Source organism: Peromyscus eremicus, chromosome 2 (assembly GCF_949786415.1).
Source record: "Peromyscus eremicus chromosome 2, PerEre_H2_v1, whole genome shotgun sequence".
Taxonomy (NCBI): Eukaryota; Metazoa; Chordata; class Mammalia; order Rodentia; family Cricetidae; genus Peromyscus; species Peromyscus eremicus.
The window spans coordinates 74,185,141-74,205,969 of NC_081417.1; the positions used below are offsets into that span (position 1 = coordinate 74,185,141).

At 44.7% G+C, this 20,829-nt stretch overlaps 1 protein-coding gene across 1 annotated transcript in view; it reads left to right on the forward strand.

The window, feature by feature from the left end:
• Znf462 (zinc finger protein 462) overlaps window positions 1-20,829 on the forward strand; it is a 135,625-nt gene that overhangs the window by 45,455 nt on the left and 69,341 nt on the right. Inside the window, exons 2-4 of the mRNA XM_059254367.1 lie at window positions 12,332-12,584; window positions 13,053-18,670; window positions 19,442-19,606. Of these exons, the coding sequence (XP_059110350.1) occupies window positions 12,365-12,584; window positions 13,053-18,670; window positions 19,442-19,606 (6,003 nt within the window). The 5' untranslated portion in view covers window positions 12,332-12,364. The remainder of the gene's footprint in view (window positions 1-12,331; window positions 12,585-13,052; window positions 18,671-19,441; window positions 19,607-20,829) is intronic.

Sequence of the window (20,829 nt, forward strand, 5' to 3'; positions counted from 1 at the left end):
TCAGCATCTTCTCATCGATACTGGACCTTTTTGTAAAAGACTTTTTTGGAATTTTTGTTGTTGTTGTTGTGTTTTTCGAGACAGGGTTTCTTTGTGTAGCCCTGGCTGTCCTGGAACTTGTTTGGTAGACTAGGCTGGCCTTGAACAGAGAGATCCACTCACTGCCTGCCATGGCCTCCTGAGTGCTGGGATTAAAGGCCTGAGCCACAGCCACCCAGTGGAAAACTATTTTTGTAGTTTAAGATCATTCCTAGATTTCTGGAGGTATTTAACTTTTTAAAAAATCTGAAAAATATTATCCCCTAATAATTAATATAGATAGATCAAGGAATAAAGGATAATGGTAAGTAGGGCTGGTGATATACCTGCAATCCCAGCACCTGGGAGGCTGTGACAGAATAATCATTTCTATTAGTTTGAGGTCAGTGTGGGCTATGTAGTGAGTAGCAGGACACTCAGAGCTCCATATAGCCAGACCCTGTCACAGTAACAACAAAAACTTAAACTAAAAAGAAGGATAAAAATAAGTTAATATGTTAGTCAATATAGAAAAATAATTCTGCCTGGCAGTGGTGGTGCACACCTTTAATCCCAGCACTTGGGAGGCAGAGGCAAACAGATCTCTGAGTTTGAGGCCAGCCTGGTCTACAGAGCTAGTTCCAGGACATCCAGGGCTACACAGAGAAACCCTGTCTCAAAAAAAACAAAACGAAAGAAAGAAAGAAAGAAAGAAAGAAAGAAAGAAAGAAAGAAAGAAAGAAAGAAAGAAAGAAAGGAGGAAGGAAGGAAAAAAAGAATTCCATGTTGCAGTGAATTTGAGATGAAAATATGTACTTTGACTTTGCAAGAGTTGGCAACAATGCTTTGGTGTTGTTGGTCTCAATTTCTCAGTGGCTAAACCCCTGGGAGGCTGCCTTCCTTGCCAGGTGTTTCTGACTACTCTCCTGTTTCTATCTTACATGGATCCGACCCTAATATTTCCAGTTGTCCCTAAGGCTCTTTCAGCCAAGCTCACCAGTGACTTTGTTGACAGAGCGCATTTTCTGTAAGAAACAAAACGATGTTTCTCACAGGATGGATTTGGCAGGCATCAAGCTCCTCTATAACCTTGCTCTGATTCCATGAACTTGGAGTCTGAAGAAAGATAATTCAGTGCCACAGCTCTCTTTCCTCACTTCGTACCTTTGTCAGCAACTTTCAGCCTCCCCAGTGTGCTTTCCAGAAGTATGAACACGCCTCTCGCATGCCTAAGACGTCCTTTGAATACTCAACAGCTTTTGTACCCTTTCTGTTCTTCCCCTGAGTCTGAATTCAGAGCAGAGCAGAAGAAACTCATCCTACTACTGAGAATACCTGGAAAGGCACAAACATGGACGTGAAGTGGGAATAGTTGTTACTAACCTGAATAACATGTAGTAAACATGGCAAGTCTACAGATGATCAGCTTTTAGAGTTGCTTCTTCAGGAAGGCTCAAGCCATACATTGCTTTAGCTAAGGAGGAGAAACTGTCCCTACATAAGTGTGCTCTACTTTCCTCTTCTGAAAACACAGTTTCCATTTGTAAGGGGGAGAAATGCTACTCGGGCTTCCCGAGACTGCTTTGTAGATAAGAATAAAGTAGTTTTCTGGAGGAAAGGTGACCGCATGGTCTCCAGAGTGGCTACAGGTGTCTATCAGTTCAGACAGCTTAGCAGTGTGACGTTGCATGGATGGAACAGTGCTACTGGAGATTTCTTCTCCATGGAAGAAGCCTCAGAATTCTTAGTATTTCAGTAGTCATGTGTCACATGGCTATCATGTGGCTTCATTAGCTTTCTTAGCTGGGGTGGGGAATGTCCTATGGCACTCTTTAGCTTCATTCATTCATTCATTCATTCATAGTGGCCTTCGTTTGAGTTTGTACTACTCATTACTTTTCTCCTGGAGAGTAGGCGTATATACAGTCACTCCTTCACACTAACCAGAGCCAGACCTGTGCTGGGGCCCTGGGGATATAAGAACAAAAAGGAACAAATTATTTGTCCTTTGAAGAGGGATTTTTCAGTAGTCTGGTGCCCTATCACCTGGGAAGGGTAGTTTACACACCAAACAGAAGAAAATCTGTATTGTGTTTTCTGTAGGATCTTGGTTGAAGACCAGAAAGTTACTTAGTGTAGAACTTGCCCAGTTTTTTGCCCTTACCAAAACCAGATCATCAACAGTGTACGGATCTTAACACTAGTGAAGGGTGGAATAGTCATGTACCTCCATCTTGGATTTTTCTTGGAAGATTTTCAGTGAAATTACCAAAATCAAAAAAAGGAACTAAATTTGACAACATTTAGCATAAGGACTGCTAAGATCAGTTAGAATCACAGGGACATACTTCTTAAAACAGGGACAGAAATTGTTTGCTACTTGGGCCCGAGACTAACCAGCCATGACCCCAGGAAGGGCTTGAACAGGGATACTAAAAATAACCTGGAAATAACTTGTGGAATGGTTTCCACTCTCGACACTGACATTGACAATCAGACCATTCTTTCTTTTGGGTGCTGTCTTGTAAATTGCGGTGTGTTAACAGCATCCTTGAACTCTGCCCACCAGATGCCAGTTGCAGCACCCCCATGGGTTGTGGTAACTAAAACTATGTGCAGACACTGTCAGATATCTTAAGTTGGAGATGATGGGGGCAGAGTCACCTCTGGTTGGGGTCACTGCTGGTGACGTGAGTTTGCAGACTCTAACTCTAATGGCCAGACTTTTTCTGGTATGTTAGACTCCTGTCTTTTGGGAGCTCTGATTCATTTTTTCATTCCATGATTTCAGTTCAACTTATACTTGCTGTGTATCTGTTGGTTGTACTAAGTAACTCTGTCCCAGGACTGATGATAACTATGTGAACAAGAGAGATGTACAAAATAGACTTAGACCTGTTCTCAGTTGGTTCATTGATTAAGGAGAAAGCCATTTGAAATACTCTGTTCCAAGTGTGTGTTCTAGTGAGGCAGAAAGATGGGGATCAAGGCAGAAATGAAGGAAATAAGGAATCGTGAGAGAAACTGAGCATGTGTGAAGGGCATCTCACAGGGGAAGGTGGTTCCTAATGTTAGATGGGGTTGTCAGGAAACGACACTTGGAAGACAGAATCTTTGAGTGCAGACCTGAATGATGGAAAGACAGCCACAGGAAGATGATAAAAAGTAACCAAATGAACTCGATCAGCAAAGTGGCTTTTCAAATATGAGAAAGAAATCTTGTAAAATGGTCTCTTGTACAAAAAGGTTGAATATCATGATCTAATCTCTTCATTTAGCAACATGATCAAAGTAAGAGCCTCAAAAGACTTGCTCAAGGTAAAGATGGCAGCAGAGACATCACACTCCTGTCACTTTTTGGTTTTAGTGACCTGAGAACAGATTCTTTAATTGGCGGGACAGGCATTTCTGCAGGCTCACTCACTCACTCACTCTCCCGCTTTCTTTCTTCTTTCTTTTCAATGACTCAATAGTGACTAAGACAGCATATCTAAGTTCTTTGGACAGAAGTGGGGTTTATCATTAAAGATTTTTGGAATGTGGGGCTTGGCCAAGTAACTAAGCACAGTAGTGTTTCCACAAGGCCATAAAGTCCATACAGCTGCATTGGCAGGCAAATGTCTAAGTTTCTCTGTAGTTCTTGGTAGGCAGCAGTTTCTCAGGACAGACGACTTGATCTCAATATATATCTCAATATACTTGAAAGTATATTGAGAATTGTAAAAGAATAAATATTCCTTAGCTGTCAAAAACAATCTCCTAATGGCTGAGTTGTTAGAGTGCTTGTTTGCCATGCACAACGTCCTGGGTTCCATAAACCAAACATGGTGGTACACAAGTATAATCCTAGCACTGGAGAGGTAGAGGCAGGAGGGTCAAAAGTTCAAACGCATCCTCAGCTCTGTAGAGAGTTTAAGACCAGCCTGAGACTCAAAAAAAAAAAAAAAAAAAAAAAAAAAGGAAGGAAGGAAGGAAGAAAGAAACAAACAAACAAACCCACAGGACAAAAATTTTCAAATCCCAATTTTTAGGTACCCATCAGTCTCTTATGTAAATATACAGTATGTTGTGTGTGGGGTTTTGGGGAATGCTCTTAATTTGATAAGGAAGAAACACAGTCTACTGAAGGGCTCTGCTATGGTAGAAGCCAAGAGAAGATCAATATAAACAAAACAGACATTCCTACCTTAGAATGCCTTATAAATAAGGGCTGAACCTTGTTTGAGGGCCCTGTAGACACAGCCATGGCTTGCCTTTCCAGAAAGCATGCTGCTTAGCACTTTCATCCCTACATCTCTGAGCAGCCATGATTTGTTATGCTTAGTGTTGTCTGGGAAAAGAAACCTGTCTGAAAGAGTAATTGTGTCATGGCCTAACCTTTTCAGGTAGATTCAGGTCAGTTCTCATGTAAAGAGAAGAACTAATTTCAATAGTTTTTCTTATAATTAAGAAATTAATGTTTTTAATTGACACATAGTGATTGTACATATTATTGTGTGTGCAGTGTGATTCTTCAGTACTTCATGATGATCCAGTTGGGGTCAATGGCATATCTGTTGCTTCACCTGTGCCATTTCTTTGTGTGGGAACATTCGGAATCCTCCCTATTAGTTATTGGAGTTATTGGAGAATCTTCGATTAACGATTGTCAGCTAAAGTTATCCCACGGTGCTATATGAAGATTAGAATTCATTCCACCCAGGGCCTGGAATTTGCTCAAACAGTAGTGTTGAGCATGTATGAGAGCCTATGTTTGATCCTTAGCACTAGAAAAAATAAGCTTTATCTTTGCAACTCTATTCAACACGTTCACCATCCTCTCTCCACCTCCACGCCCCAATACCCTTCTCAGGCTCTGTCTCTTTGTGATGAACTTTAGTTTCCACATATAAGAGAAAGTGTGATCTTTATCATTTGTAGTCTTCTGTTCTATCCATGTCACACATGAGCTTGTCCAAATTTTTGTACATATGTGTGTGTGTAAAATATATATGTGAGTATGCATTTGTAAACTAGCTCATTTTGTTGTTTTAACTTGATCTCTGATAGTTTAGCAAGACCTAGGACAGTCCTGAATCAGTACAACCGGCATGTGCGTGTGTGTGTGTGTGTGTGTGTGTGTGTGTGTGTGTGTGTGTGTGTGTGTATGTGTGTGTGTGTGTGCAAAAAACAGCAAGAGAACAAATCTCCCAAGAGATTAGGTTGGGAGTGTGGCCCTTCACCAGAAAAACGGTGTTCCTCAGACAAATCTTTTTTAAATACTTCACAACTTAGCAACCACTCCCCATAGTTGTCCTTGAGTTATGATCGATACACATTAGAATGGTTTCTGGTTCATTCATTGAGACCTGAATGGAGAGTTAATGTCACTGTGTGTGGCTAGGTCTTAGGAGTCAGGAATAGTTTGGCTGTGAAGACACATCCAATGTCCAACGCCAGTTGGACTGGTGAGCCCATGAGGAAAGAGGAAATTCTCGTTTTGGGTCTTTCCTAATGTAGAAGATGGCTTTCACTGTAGGTTCTGCTTACTTTGTGTCTTAATCAACACTGTAATGGAGACCCAGCAGCGTGTCTGCAACTTCCCTTTAATTTTACAATTTCTATAATGAGAGTCCTTGTCGTGTGGAAAGTGCCTGTAGAAAACCCAGCCAGCATTCTGAAGTGTCTATAAAGGACACTGTGACTTCCTGTCTCTGCCATTTGGGTGAGATTTGGCTCTGGAAAAGAGGAATCCGTTCTCTCTTGTTTGAAATTCGAGGGTGAGAATGGCTTCTAAGTTTTCAAAGAACTTCCCTGTGAGCCCATGGCATTTCAGGGAATCCTTCGGGCCTTATCACTTCTAATTTATTTATTTGACACGAAGAACATTTTCCCATTATTTGAAAGAACATGATGAGCCAGGCTCTGGTTTTTGTTTTTGTTTTTGTTTTTGTTTTTCTTTCCTGGTTGCATTTTGAGAATTTTAGTGTGGGAGAGGCATCTTCATTTTGTTTCTAAGCCACATCTCAAGAAAATGGCCTGGACATTTCTCAGAATTAAGAGTTACCTGGTGAACTACAGTTTTGCTTCCATAGACAATGAAGTCTAAAGCTGCTGAGACACCACCCAGTTTCCTTCCTTTCTTTTCTTGTCTTTTCTCTCTTTTTATCATCTTGTTCAAATCACAGGCTTCCTTTTCTAAGATCAGGAGTGTTGGCAGACTGCCTATTGGCTAGTTGGCCTCAATTAGCCTTCTATCATTGCAAAGGAATGTGTGAATTCTCCACAAGGTCTGTAGTAGCTCTCTGTACAAGACACTCACTACCTGCTTTCGTAACAGGTTGCTCAGCCAGAATCATTTCTTGCTTACATAGCTGACATTTTTTAGCTACTTAAATTACATCTCCTGATTTGTTCATCTCATTCTAATGATGACCTCCACGGGTATTTACTGTGAAATATTCCTCTGGCATACTCTATAATGCTGAAAATGTTATTCCGCAAAGCAATCCTAGAAATAAGAGATAACTTGGAGACTGCCATCCTTGTCCAGAAGATGACTGGGTTATTAATCTGCAGATTGCTTGCTTTAGACATGTTTGTGTACAAGGTCCTGCAGATGGACAAGATTGGTCATGTACCACAGAGGCTACATGCATTGGCAGGATTTGGCCTCATGGTATTTCCTGCTACTGTTTATATTCAGTATCGTATTTGGGGTTATATATGTGACTGCGAATTAGTCTTTTCTCTTCTGAAAATTTGTTTTTGAAGAACAGCTGTGTCTCCCTTCTGAATTCCTTAATTATTTATCCTCCCTGATAAGTTAAACCTTTCGTTAATGTGGTGAATTGCCAAGAGCACACAGAACTGCTTAGATCATGTAGCAAACCATATAAACATTTGATAGGACATTTGAAGATGCCACATGCTGAGCCCCGATCTATACTACTACCAAATGCTATGGGATCAATGAAAGGAGCCTGGTGTTGGAATCCTTTGTTGTCGTTTTCTTAACTAACACGGGAATGGCACATACACCAGTTGTACTGATTCAGGGCTGTCCTAGGTCTTGCTAACAGAGATCAAGTTAAACCAACAAAATGAGCTAGTTCACAAATGCATACTCATATATATAATATACATATAAAATATGTGCTTATATAATGGGATAGTCTGTATCTATATTTGTAGCTGCATTCTCTCACTACTGTTCTGAAGGAGATACCACCTCACATTCCCATTTAAGTACTATTGAGAAAGAGTCTCCAAATGGTTTTTAAAGAAGTAGAACTTTCACTTTGGCCACAGCAGGAGCACATGATTAATAACGCTACAAAACAGCTCTCATTGCCAAGAATAACAATTCTGAATTTACAAGTTTGTCAGTTAGTATTTGACTTCTCTGTTTTATTCTTTGGTTCTGGGCTTGTTACTAGAAATATCAGCCTAATACATCTCCTAACCTGTTGACCTCGTTGTATGAATAGCCTCTGACCTGGAAATAGACAGTTTTTCAGGGTGGTGGGTAGGTTGCTGATTTTTCTGTATTTCTGGTCCAACTGTTATAACATTTACGCATTCATTCTATTACCCATCTTCTTCTTGAATAATTCACATTTCCACTCAGAGGAAAGTAAGAAAAGCAAGGACAAATAGCATGTATTAACTCAAGCCCATCATTAGACTTGTCGCTGAGGAGATCTGGGGAGATCGGTGTCTTATAAATGAAAGTAGGTTTCTGGAGTGGACAGAGGAAAAGCACCTTCTGGTATATCTGGATCTGGTTCTCCAAGGCTTTGAAGGTTATAATTAGTTGCTACTTAATCACATGGCTGTGGGGCTTCACAGCTTCATTTGTGATCTGCAGTCCTGTGGTCAGAGAGAGGATTAGATAGGAAGGGCCTGGGTGTGTTCATTTGGTCACTTCCTGGAGACAGTTGGACCTTGACTTGAGGACCACCTTACACTCTTGGCTATCAAGCTAGAACTGTAGTGTTTACCAAGCTGACCTGGACAAGGGTTGAAAGTGTCAGCCTCTGTGAAGCCGCAAGGACATCTCCCGTCTCCAGTGACACGTGAGCTTGGAAGGATACACAGGGACACTGTGGTTTGACTGCTTTCTCGTCCCCAGGAGGAAACCGGGGCCACAGTGGACCCTGAAGTTCTCAGCACCAGTGGGTGGGCAACGGGATCAATGCAGATTAGTGTCGAGATAGAGAAAGTGCAGAATGTGTCCCACCACCCTTTTCCTCATTCCAGTGTGTGTTTTCCAGATCTCTAGCATGCTGTGAACACTCTCAGGTATGTCTTCAAGCCATTGCTAAACATAGACAATGGACCTGGGAGTTTCTCATCCAAACATCACACTTTGAACTCAGACTTTTAGTATGGAGTGAAGAAGCCGTTCGTTAAAACTGGTTTGAGGAAGAAGAGTTTGGATGGTTTAAGGTTTCCTGTATGGAGAACCGGTCACTGAAGGTGGAGGCTGTTTTAGAATGAAGTCGACTCACTTCACAGGTGTTATCACCTGTGGCATTAGAAGTGGAGCTATCAAGCCAGGCTTGGGGGTGCACACCTTTAATCCCAGCACTAGGGAAGCAGAGACAGGCTCTGTGAGTTTTCGGCCAGCCTGGTCTACAGCGTGAGTTCCAGGATAGCCAAAGATATGCAGAGAAACCCTGTCTTGAAAAACCAAGAAAAGGAAGGGGGAGAGAGAGAGAGAGAGAGAGAGAGAGAGAGAGAGAGAGAGAGAGAGAGAGAGAAATGGAGTTATCTGAAGGAAGTGTATTTGGCCTTGAGGGGCCTGGAGGAGATATGGCCCTGGAAGGGGCAGGTAGTGGGAGGTGGGGATGTCTGTTTGGTTCATATATTGACCTCCTGACCTTTAAAAATAGCATTTCTTTTCAGTTAGTTCAGAAACTTCCACTTCTCCTCTTGATTGTGCTGATTTGATAAGTGAGAAAAAGACTGTTCATCTCATAATCACGGGTGTTATTAAATGAGGTAAATATGAGAACGAGGCTTCTCACTTTAAATCACCGTTTTATAGCAGACACCTAGGTTAGTCTCTGTCAGCTGTTGCTCTTCTGAGTTGATGAAACAGTCAGATAGACAGGCTTTAAGGCATCATCTTTTTTGTTCTGTGTTGTTGGCTTCTTAGAGGGTTACGCTGTGCTCCCGAAACATACCTCTTGATGGATGGATGGATGGGTCCTCCCCAGGTCCAGCTTGCTTGGTTTCTAGCCTTTCCTACTTCTCCCGTCCATGCTTTTTTGCCTGTGTGTACTTCTCTAGTCTCATAAACACATCCAGTTACTTGGAGTGTTTGGGCCACGCCAGCGGTTTCTGTTTTCTTCTTCTGTCAGCATCTTCAGGAGAGCCGTGTACACAAAGACAAAATGGCTTTCCAAGGAGGCTACATCCTCATTTCAGTACTGATGCAGACAGCAGATTGAAGGCCACTCAGCTCTACCTGCTGGTGGTTGTAGGAGCTGCCTGGAGATTAACCTCTTCTAAGGCTCTGAGCTATTTTTGAGGTCAAGACTGCAACAACATTAAAGCTAGAACCCATTAGAAAATCACTTTCATCATCTCTTCTTTTTTCCAAATCAGTGGCTCTTTTTTTTTTCCTTCTGATCTCATAACCCTTTAATCTCCTTTGTAGCAGAACAAGGAGACTGTTAGTGTTTGCATCCAATGAGGTTAGCATCCTTGATAGATAACAGCTTCAGAAGACACCAAGATATTAGAGGAGTGTGTGGAGAGGCGAACTTCATCTCTAGGTTGGACTGCCTCAATGCTGAAGGTGCTCTGCTCTCCTGGTGCAGCATGGGCCATTTTTGTGGATGTTTTCCCGCAAACCAGGCTCAAAGTCTCCAAAAGAGACACAGCAGAAAGCCCTTTGTTGCATTATTTCTAAAGGCTTGAAGTTTGGAAGGGAAGGGATTTTGTTTTCCTCTGAGCTGCACAATGGAGCCTTCACAGAACCTCTTTGAAAAGGAATAGCTACAGCCTTTGTGTTGAAGGGTGTGTCTTTTGGCAGGGTCTGCTGATGCAGACAGACTGGCTGGTGATTAACAAAGGTCATTCGACTTTGGAATCTGGCTAGCAGCCTCGGATGGTATGTCTTCTGTGTGTGGAAAGACGACTCCCAAGAAACCAAGGCATTCTGGAGGTCCCCTCTCCAGGACACCCCTAAATCTGGTCCAGGGACGTCCTGATCTAACCAGTATTCTGCTGGGACTAACGGACCAGCCTATCAATCATGGAATAAAAGAACCTTTGGAGATCTTGGTGAATGACATCTGAGGAGGAGAAAGGTGCTGCTTTTCGGGGAAGAAACGAAAACAGTTAATTCTTTGTTGGGAAGAGTAGAGCTTAGGAGGAGGCCAGCTTGCCCTTGTAGCGTTTCACTTGTGATTGTCAGCCTAGCAGAATCCAAGAGAAGCCATGTTGTGCACGGAGGAGAGGCTCTGAGCTAAAATGGCTGCTCCTCCAGCTCAGAGGACTAGGGCAGCTTAGTGAGTCTTAGAGCTTCAGTGACGCAGGAGCTCCTATCTCCTGCAAGTGTGATAAACACATTCAGCAGAGCTGTGGCTTGCTTGGCTGAGATGAAAGGACTAAGCTTGGGGGATGGGGAGTGCGCATTGGATGATCTGCTTTTTTTCTGTGAAGTGTTCTAAATGCAGGAGTCGTCTGCACCATGGAAAAATTTGTTTTCAGGTCTAATGGACTGTGCGAAAGGAGAAGTGGGGTGGGGCCTCAGTGACTGCTGTAATTTGATCCAGAGCTGATAGCAACCTCTTCCACACAATTTAGGCTGGTGCTCAGACATAAAAGCTTGTGTATCTGGAATATTGAGACTTAGTTAGCCGAAAGGACTCTGGTGCCCAGTTCAATGTTTATTGAAACAGGATAAATTGCTGGGTGAAAGAAGAGGAGGTAAAATATCTCTGTCTCACTCTGCAAAGCTCCGTCCAGAGCTGGACTTCGCCAGAACTTATTTTAGCAGGCTACCGGCCGAAGCATTCTTTCATAGAAAATCTCATGCCATGGCTCCTTGCACTCCACTGACATATTATTACTGGACTTTGTTCCTCCAGCAGAAATCACATGACCTTTATAAGAGTTATAGAAAATTGTATCATAAAAAGATTTGGCTGCAACTGGAATTCTTAAGACACTTGGTTCTAGATTACAATGACTTAGTTGGGTTTGTGATGCACGTCATGAACTAACTTATTCATTTAGACATTAACTGGGTATCTCCACGCAGGAATATATACTAACATAGGAAGAACTAACAATACCTTCCCAATATGCTGACTTCTTCATGGTGGGACTCTCCATGGAGCTAGCATGAAGCTTTCCATAGATTTCAGTCACACGGTGAATTACAGAATAAGGCTAAAGGACCATGCTTTGCCTTATTCCTCACCAGGCTCACAGGTTGATTTTGTTGTTGTTGTTGTTTTGTATCCAAGTATGCACTTCCTGTTTGTAAATGTGATAGGAGGGGAAAAGGAAAGCCCTGACCCCAGAAGCCCCTTCTGAGAACTACTAGTTTCTATGGTCTTAATGCAAACCAAAGTACCAAAGTACACTCTTAAACCAGACTCGATTGTCTTCTAAAGTTGGTTGCTTGGAAATCTCAGGAGAAATAGTTTATGACCTAATTAGACTGGTGAAGCTGTTAGGTTTTAATTGGTAGGTAGTAAAAGAGCAAATAACCACTTACCTCATGGGGGAGAGCCACACTATTTGGGGAAAGGAAGAAAGATGTGAACCCCAGTATCAATAAAGTTATTAAGATAATAAAAGCAATACTAAAAGCCACAGCTGTTTCTAAGAATCAATCCTATTACCATTTGGTGTTAAAACACTAATGCAATAATATGGAAGTGGATAAAAGAAATGGAAATTTCCTTGCCCTTCTCTGGGTATGTCCTCTTTCTGAGAAGATTCTAGTTCAAAAAGAAAAGGTCCAAGGGGAAGTCAGAATCAACGTTAAGTCACCTAGAATTCTGAATGTGGGGGAGAAATGCAGAAAGCTGCCCAAACTTCTGAAGTATCAATGTTTCCTTGACAAGTGGCATTTGAAGATCTAGCAAACCAGAAAACATTTATCTGGATTTTCTTTCCTTTGAAGTTAGGAAGTCAAGGACTTCGTGTCTATTATATCTGATTGCCTTTCTTTGGCCAGTGTTCGAGTTGGCAAAGAGGAACAGGAGAAATGTACTGATGTTGGGGTTTATTCCATTAGCGGCTGTAGCCACTCAAGGTTTGTGGTGAGTGCATTCCTCACGAGGCTTCGTTCTGACTTCTGCCTCAGGTTCCTGATGTGAGAGGGGAGTAGCTCCTGATCATGGAGGTTCTTCAGTGTGATGGCTGTGACTTCCGAGCCCCATCTTATGAAGATCTCAAGGCGCACATCCAGGATGTCCATACAGCATTCTTGCAGCCCACTGATGTTGCAGAGGACAATGATGAGGAGCCACCATCCGGGTCCATGAATGCAAGTAATCAGACAGAGGTGGAGTTTTCTTCAATAAAGGATGAGTTTGTGATTGCGGAAGATTTATCAGGTAATTCTACACTAAACTTACATGTCGGATAAAGCTTATTTACTCTTTCGTTATTATTATTACTTTTACCATAGTTCTTATGTGCGGCTTCTGTACTTTTCTTACTCCCTGCAAGTCATTTTTACTGTTTAAATATCATTTTTCTCTTAGTTATCTTAGGTGATGATCCTTTTAGCGTCCCTGTGTGTCCTACTTTTAATTTTGAAAACAAACTATCTTGGAAAGCTCTAGAATAAATCCTACAGTTGATGAAAGTTGTCTTGATTCTATACCTAAAGCTATCTATGACGTCTTCATTATCAGTGCTCTGTGGATAGTCTTCCGGACTGCATCTTGAGTCATCGTGCCTGTTGAATGTGATGCTTATTAGTGAAGAATAACTGCAATTGTGCTGATTTGTGTGGATGTATTTTATGTTCTCTTTTGCTCTACTTTTCTCATTTTACTCTTCTTAAATATTCTCTTTAGGTCAAAGTGCAGCTGCATTGGGGAGCGGAAGTTACTATGGCCACAGTCCAGGATATTACGGTCAGCATATTGCCCCTAATCCCAAACCAACCAACAAATTTTTTCAGTGCAAGTTCTGCGTACGCTACTTCAGGTCAAAAAATCTCCTCATAGAACATTCTAGGAAGGTCCATGGAGCTCAAGCTGAAGGGAGTTCAACAGGACCTCCTGTCCCAGGATCCTTAAATTATAATATCATGATGCACGAAGGATTTGGAAAGGTCTTTTCTTGCCAGTTTTGCACATACAAATCACCTCGGAGGGCAAGGATAATTAAACATCAGAAGATGTACCACAAAAACAGTTTGAAGGAGACCACCGCGCCACCACCTGCTCCTGCCCCACTGCCAGACCCTGTGGTTCCACCTGTGTCCTTGCAGGACCCCTGCAAGGAACTACCAGCAGAGGTTGTGGAGCGCAGCATCTTAGAATCCATGGTCAAGCCTTTGACCAAGTCTCGAGGCAACTTCTGTTGTGAGTGGTGCAGCTACCAGACCCCCCGCCGAGAACGCTGGTGCGATCACATGATGAAGAAACACCGAAGTATGGTCAAGATCCTTTCTAGTATCAGGCAGCAGCAAGAAGGGACTAATGTACCGGAAGTGCAGAACAATAATGAACCCAGCCCCACGTCCACCTCCCCCTACCAGTCCATGAATGCTGCAAGCCGGGAGATGCCCAACACTAATGTCTCCAATTTCAGGGGCTCCGTCGGCAACTCCATCATGAGACCCAATTCCTCTTCAGCTTCCAAGTTTTCTTCTATGTCTTACCCTCAGATGAAGCCGAAGTCACCTCATAATTCTGGCCTTGTGAACTTGACAGAAAGGTCCCGTTATGGAATGTCTGACATGACTAATTCGTCTGCTGACCTGGACACTAACAGCATGCTGAATGACTCTAGTTCTGACGAGGAGTTAAATGAGATAGACAGTGAGAACGGTTTAAGTGTTATGGATCACCAGGCATCAGGTCTGTCTGCAGAGCAGCTGATGGGCTCTGATGGCAACAAACTGTTAGAGACCAAGGGGATTCCATTTAGAAGGTTCATGAATAGGTTCCAGTGTCCCTTTTGTCCTTTCCTCACCATGCATCGGCGCAGCATTTCCCGCCACATAGAAAACATCCACTTATCTGGAAAGACAGCTGTCTACAAATGTGACGAGTGTCCATTTACTTGTAAGAGCTCCTTAAAACTTGGGGCTCATAAACAGTGTCACACGGGTACGTCAGATTGGGATGCTGTGAACGCTCAGAGTGAAAGCCTCTCTTCCTCCTTGAATGAAGGTATGGTATCTTACGAGAGCTCTAGCATCAACGGCAGGAAGTCGGGAGTCATGTTAGATTCCCTGCAGCAGCAGCAGCCACCACAGCCACCTCCACCGCCACCACCGCCACCGCCACTGTCACAGCCGCTGCAGCAGCCGCCGCCGCCGCCGCAGCTGCAGTCACCACACCAGGTGCCACCCCAGCCGCAGCCACCACCCCCGCAGCAGCCACAGCCGCCCACCCAGGTCCCACCCTTGCACCCGTACAAGTGCACCATGTGTAGTTACTCCACCATGACTCTCAAAGGGCTAAGAGTCCATCAGCAGCACAAGCACTCATTCTGTGACAACTTGCCAAAATTCGAGGGGCAGCCCTCAAGCCTACCACTGGAAAGCGAGACAGAGAGCCACCCCTCTTCCAGCAACACTGTGAAGAAAAGTCAGACCTCAATTCTTGGGCTGTCCTCCAAGAATAACTTCGTAGCTAAGGCCTCTAGGAAGCTTGCTAATGACTTCCCTCTTGATTTATCGCCTGTGAAGAAGCGAACAAGGATTGACGAGATAGCGAGCAATTTGCAGAGCAAAATCAACCAAACCAAACTGCAGGAAGATGCCATCATCAATGTGGAGGATGATGAGGAGGAAGAGGATGACAATGAAGTAGAGATAGAGGTTGAGCTGGACAGGGAAGAAGAGCCAACAGAACCCATCATGGAGGTTCCCACTTCCTTTGCAGCCCAACAGATTTGGGCCAGAGACACCAGTGAGTCCCAGAAAGAGCCCAACTACAGAAGTATCACCCACGATTACAATGCCACCAATGGGGCCGAGATTGAACTCACGCTTTCTGAAGATGAAGAGGATTATTATGGCTCTTCAACAAGCATGAAAGATCATCAAGTGTCCAATGCGGCTCTGATAAACACCCAACCCCCTATCTATGGGACGGAACATAATAACGAAAATACGGATTACGGTGACTCTGGAAGGCTTTACTATTGTAAACACTGTGACTTTAATAATAAGTCTGCCCGGAGTGTTAGCACACACTATCAGCGAATGCACCCATACATTAAGTTCAGCTTTAGGTATATCTTGGACCCCAATGACCACAGCGCAGTGTACAGGTGCCTGGAATGCTACATCGACTACACCAACTTTGAAGACCTCCAACAGCATTACGGTGAACATCACCCAGAGGCCATGAATGTACTCAACTTTGACCATTCAGACCTGATCTACCGATGTCGGTTTTGTTCCTACACAAGCCCAAATGTTAGAAGCCTGATGCCACATTACCAAAGAATGCATCCCACGGTGAAAATCAACAACGCCATGATATTTTCAAGCTATGTTGTGGAGCAGCAGGAAGGGCTGAATGCTGAGTCTCAGACCCTGCGGGAGATTCTGAATTCGGCTCCCAAGAGTATGGCGACATCCACTCCCGTGGCTCGTGGTGGTGGTATGCCAGCTACGTTTAACAAAAATACTCCTCCCAAGACCTTTACTCCAGAATGTGAAAACCAGAAGGACCCTTCAGTCAACACCGTTGTCGTTTATGATTGTGATGTTTGCTCGTTTGCAAGCCCCAACATGCACTCTGTCTTGGTTCACTATCAGAAGAAACACCCTGAAGAAAAGGCCTCCTACTTTAGGATCCAGAAAACCATGCGCATGGTGTCTGTGGACAGAGGCTCTGCCCTTTCCCAATTATCATTTGAGGTGGGTGCTCCATTGTCTCCCAAAATGTCCAACATGGGTTCCCCACCCCCCCCCCAGCCCCCACCACCAGACCTCAGTATTGAGCTTTACTACTGCAAACACTGCTCCTACAGCAATCGGTCAGTTGTGGGGGTGCTTGTTCACTACCAGAAAAGACACCCAGAAATAAAGGTCACTGCCAAATATATCAGACAGGCTCCTCCCACAGCTGCCATGATGAGAGGGACAGAAGGGCTCCAAGATTCCCCTCGGCCTCCCGCCCCCATGCCACTGAACCGGAGCAGTTCCGAGACAGATTGCCCTCCTGCGGAGACCGAGATGTTCTTCTGCCAGCACTGTGATTATGGGAACCGGACGGTCAAAGGGGTCCTCATTCATTATCAGAAGAAGCACCGGGACTTCAAGGCCAATGCAGATGTCATCAGGCAGCACACAGCCACCATCAGAAGCCTCTGTGACCGAAACCAGAAGCCCGCCGGCTGTGTGCTTCTCCCCGCTTCTGGTATGGAACGGGACAAAACGAAACTTCGAGCGCTCAAATGCAGGCAGTGCTCGTACACCTCTCCTTATTTCTATGCACTGAGGAAGCATATCAAGAAAGACCACCCTGCCCTGAAGGCCACGGTCACGTCCATCATGCGGTGGGCGTTTCTAGACGGCTTAATAGAAGCTGGCTACCACTGTGAGTGGTGCATCTACTCCCACATGGAGCCCAGTGGTTTGCTCCTGCATTATCAAAGGAGGCACCCTGAGCATTATGTAGATTATACCTACATGGCTACCAAGCTCTGGGCTGGGCCAGACCCATCCTCTCCCACTCTCACCATGCCAGCTGAAGCCAAAACATACCGATGTAGGGACTGTGTTTTTGAAGCCGTCTCCATCTGGGACATCACCAATCATTACCAAGCATTCCATCCCTGGGCCATGAATGGTGATGAATCTGTGTTGCTGGATATCATCAAGGAGAAAGATGGTGTGGACAAGGCCATCCTTGCTCCTGAAGAGTTGCTAGGCCCTGTGAATTGTGAAAACAGTATGCCCACCCCCCTCCCTGAGCAGGAAGCTGAGTGCCCAGAGGATGTAAGACTTTCCCCAGAGAAAAGCATTCATCTGGCTTCAGCTAACCCTGCTATATCTTCCACCCCATACCAGTGCACAGTGTGCCAGTCTGAGTACAACAACCTGCATGGCCTCCTCACCCATTACGGGAAGAAGCATCCTGGCATGAAAGTGAAGGCTGCTGATTTTGCACAGGATATTGACATCAACCCGGGCGCCGTCTACAAATGCAGGCATTGTCCATACATCAACACTCGCATCCATGGCGTCCTGACACACTACCAGAAGCGACACCCGGCCATCAAGGTGACCGCTGAGGACTTTGTGCATGATGTGGAGCAGTCTGCTGACATATCCCAGAATGACGTGGAGGAGACAAGCAGGATTTTCAAACAAGGGTATGGTGCCTACCGGTGCAAGCTGTGTCCATATACACATGGCACTCTGGAGAAACTCAAAATCCACTATGAGAAGTACCACAACCAGCCCGAGTTTGATGTCTTTTCCCCATCTCCCCCGAAGCTGCCAGTCACCCTCGAACCTGAGATAACCACTGAAGTGAGCCCCTCCCAGGTCTCAGTGACTGAGGAGGAGGTGGGAGAGGATCCCATGTCTACTTCTCACTTCTCTACCTCGCATCTGGTCTCCCACACTGTGTTCCGGTGCCAGCTCTGCAAGTACTTCTGTTCCACGAGGAAGGGCATTGCCAGACACTACCGGATCAAGCACAATAATGTCCGTGCCCAGCCCGAGGGCAAGAACAATCTCTTCAAGTGTGCCCTGTGTGCCTACACCAACCCCATCCGCAAGGGACTGGCAGCCCACTACCAGAAGCGCCACGACATTGATGCGTATTACACCCACTGCCTTGCAGCCTCCAGGACCATTAGTGACAAACCCAACAAGGTGATCATCCCATCCCCACCCAAAGATGACTCCCCTCAGCTGAGCGAGGAACTACGACGGGCTGTGGAGAAGAAAAAGTGCTCCTTATGTTCTTTCCAATCTTTCAGCAAGAAAGGCATCGTGTCCCATTATATGAAGCGCCACCCAGGGGTGTTTCCAAAGAAGCAACATGCGAGCAAGTTGGGGGGCTACTTCACAGCTGTCTATGCAGACGAACATGAGAAGCCCCCATTGATGGAAGAGGAAGAGAGAAGCAACTTTGAGAGAGCCGAGGTGGAGGGCGAAGCTCAGGACATCGAGTGGCTCCCATTCCGCTGCATCAAATGCTTCAAGCTGTCCTTCAGCACGGCAGAGTTGCTGTGCATGCATTATACCGACCACCACAGCCGGGACCTCAAGAGGGACTTCATCATTCTCGGCAGCGGCCCCCGCTTCCAGAACTCCACCTTCCAGTGTAAGCACTGTGATAGTAAATTGCAAAGCACAGCCGAGCTGACCTCACACTTGAACATTCACAATGAGGAATTCCAGAAGCGTGCCAAACGTCAGGAGAGGAGGAAACAGCTTTTGAGCAAGCAGAAATATGCAGATGGTGCTTTTGCAGATTTCAAACAAGAGAGGGTAAGGATATGTTTTGATTTCCCTTCCCCCAGGAGGCCTCTCATCACTGGTGCCCACACGCACTCCTTCGTTGCCAGCCAAAACTGCTGCAGGCTTCCTAGTGACTTAGCTTGCCAGAGAGCTCAATAAGTCAATTAAACATTTCGAGCTTGATTATCTCCCATTCTATACTCACCCCACTCCATGGTCCTGTTCCCCCTCCCCTTCTCCCTCTGACTCCTCCCATGGCTCCCCAGGGGAGGTTTGGGGTGGTTTCTATGTATGTCTTCTTGCCAAGGAGTGTATACTGAAGCCCAGTTAGATGACAATGCTTGATTTTCCTAAGGCATTTGGGGGCTGTTTCTTGGTATCCTTAGCCCTTCTCAGCTACGGCTTGGTCTCCAGTGTTTGCTTCAGGAACTTTAACATCTCAAGGAATAGATGTTTTTTTTTTTTTTTAAATCAAGAAGTTCATTAAAGGAATAGCTGTGCAACATTGCACTTGTGTAGTCAAAACTAGTCTGAAAGCCAGATAACTTAGGAGCAGTGACTATGGGCTTCACAGAAATCTCTCCTCACCAGCCGGAGCCTAACTGGGTTCCACAGACTGCGTCTAGTAGGCAATGTGTCATGACTGATGAAGTTGATATATGTAAATATTTGCCTCTGTCTTCTTTGTTTTTTAACTGGCTAATCCTCTTTAAAATACAATATCCAGTAAACTGTAAGAGTAAAATGCCTGCCTCTGAGGGAGGGTGTGGTATACTGATGGCTACTACTGTATTTTACCAGCCTTTTGGTCACTTAGAAGAGGTGCCAAAGATCAAGGAGAGGAAAGTGGTGGGCTACAAGTGTAAATTCTGCGTGGAAGTGCACCCAACGCTTCGAGCCATCTGCAACCACCTCCGGAAGCATGTCCAGTATGGCAACGTCTCGTCTGTGTCTGCTGCCGTGAAGGTGAGAAGGGGAAGGTCCAGGTGCCTGTGTGTGTGTGTGTGTGTGTGTGCGTGTGTGTGTGGTGTGTGTGTGTGTGTGGTGTGTGTGTGTGTGCACGTGTGCATGTGCGTGTGAGTGTGCGTGTAAATGCACGTATCTGAGTTATTTATTAACCCATTACTTGAAGCGCCGGGCAGAGTGTGACATGGGATGCGGGCATTCTTGAGTTATGCTTGGCTTGCTTTGGCTTGTTTTGATTTCTTTGCAGGTTGGACCTTCCACATCATTCTGTTCAGGGAAAAGTTTGGTTTTGATCTGGTTTCTGATTCTAGGGGACAGTTTAGTGGACAAAGATGGTCCTACATTCTCATGTAGGAGGCTTGGGCTCACGTTATTCATGCTGACCTTGTCACTACCTTGTCACTGAATTGTCAGAGCACATGGGAGGAGTTGAGTGAGCTCTGCTCCTGTCGGCTGGGCCTCCCACTGCCTCACTCCTAATGGCATCTGCCTGAGCATGTGACAGTCCAGGAGGATCAGCTTTTTTCTTCTTTCTAGGTTCTGCGAGGTGTGCAAGGGGCATTGATCAAATATAAAACTAAAAGTGTTTAAGACCTGGTTTGTCTGCTGTACACTTCTTTCCATATGATGCAAGCCAGTGTCTTCCTCCGCCCCCACCTTTACTTGACTATCTGTTTTGAATATCATAATCCAAATAGCAGCTACTGTTTCAATAGCTAATTCTCCACCATTCCTTCTAGAATGCAGTTAGGTACCTCCCACTTCTGAACACAGAAATGAATTCAGGTTTCTGCCCTTTCCATCTGGATATTGGAATATATTTTTATTATTTGCTCTTTCTTGACCTTTGTGTCCTGTTTACTCTGAAGGTAAAGCTTATCTTTTCTTGAACACTGAACCGTTGTCTTTGATGAGAACACTGGCAACCCAGGGACAAGGGACATAGCTTGTACTTTACTGCAGTGTCCCAGGCTTGCTTCCTAGCCAAAGAGCTACTTTAAAAACTGATAACGTAAGACTCAGACTGCTCTTTAACTTTTGGAATTAATCACACATTAACCTTCATTTGGAAGTGGCATCTTTATCTGCAAGATAGAGGCAGGGAGCAAAGATCTCTGCTCAGCTTCATTTCCAAATGGCCCAAAGTTCTTAGATGGCTATTGTCCTAGTTTCTGTTCTACTGCTGTGAGGAGACACCATCACCAAAGCAACTTTTATACATG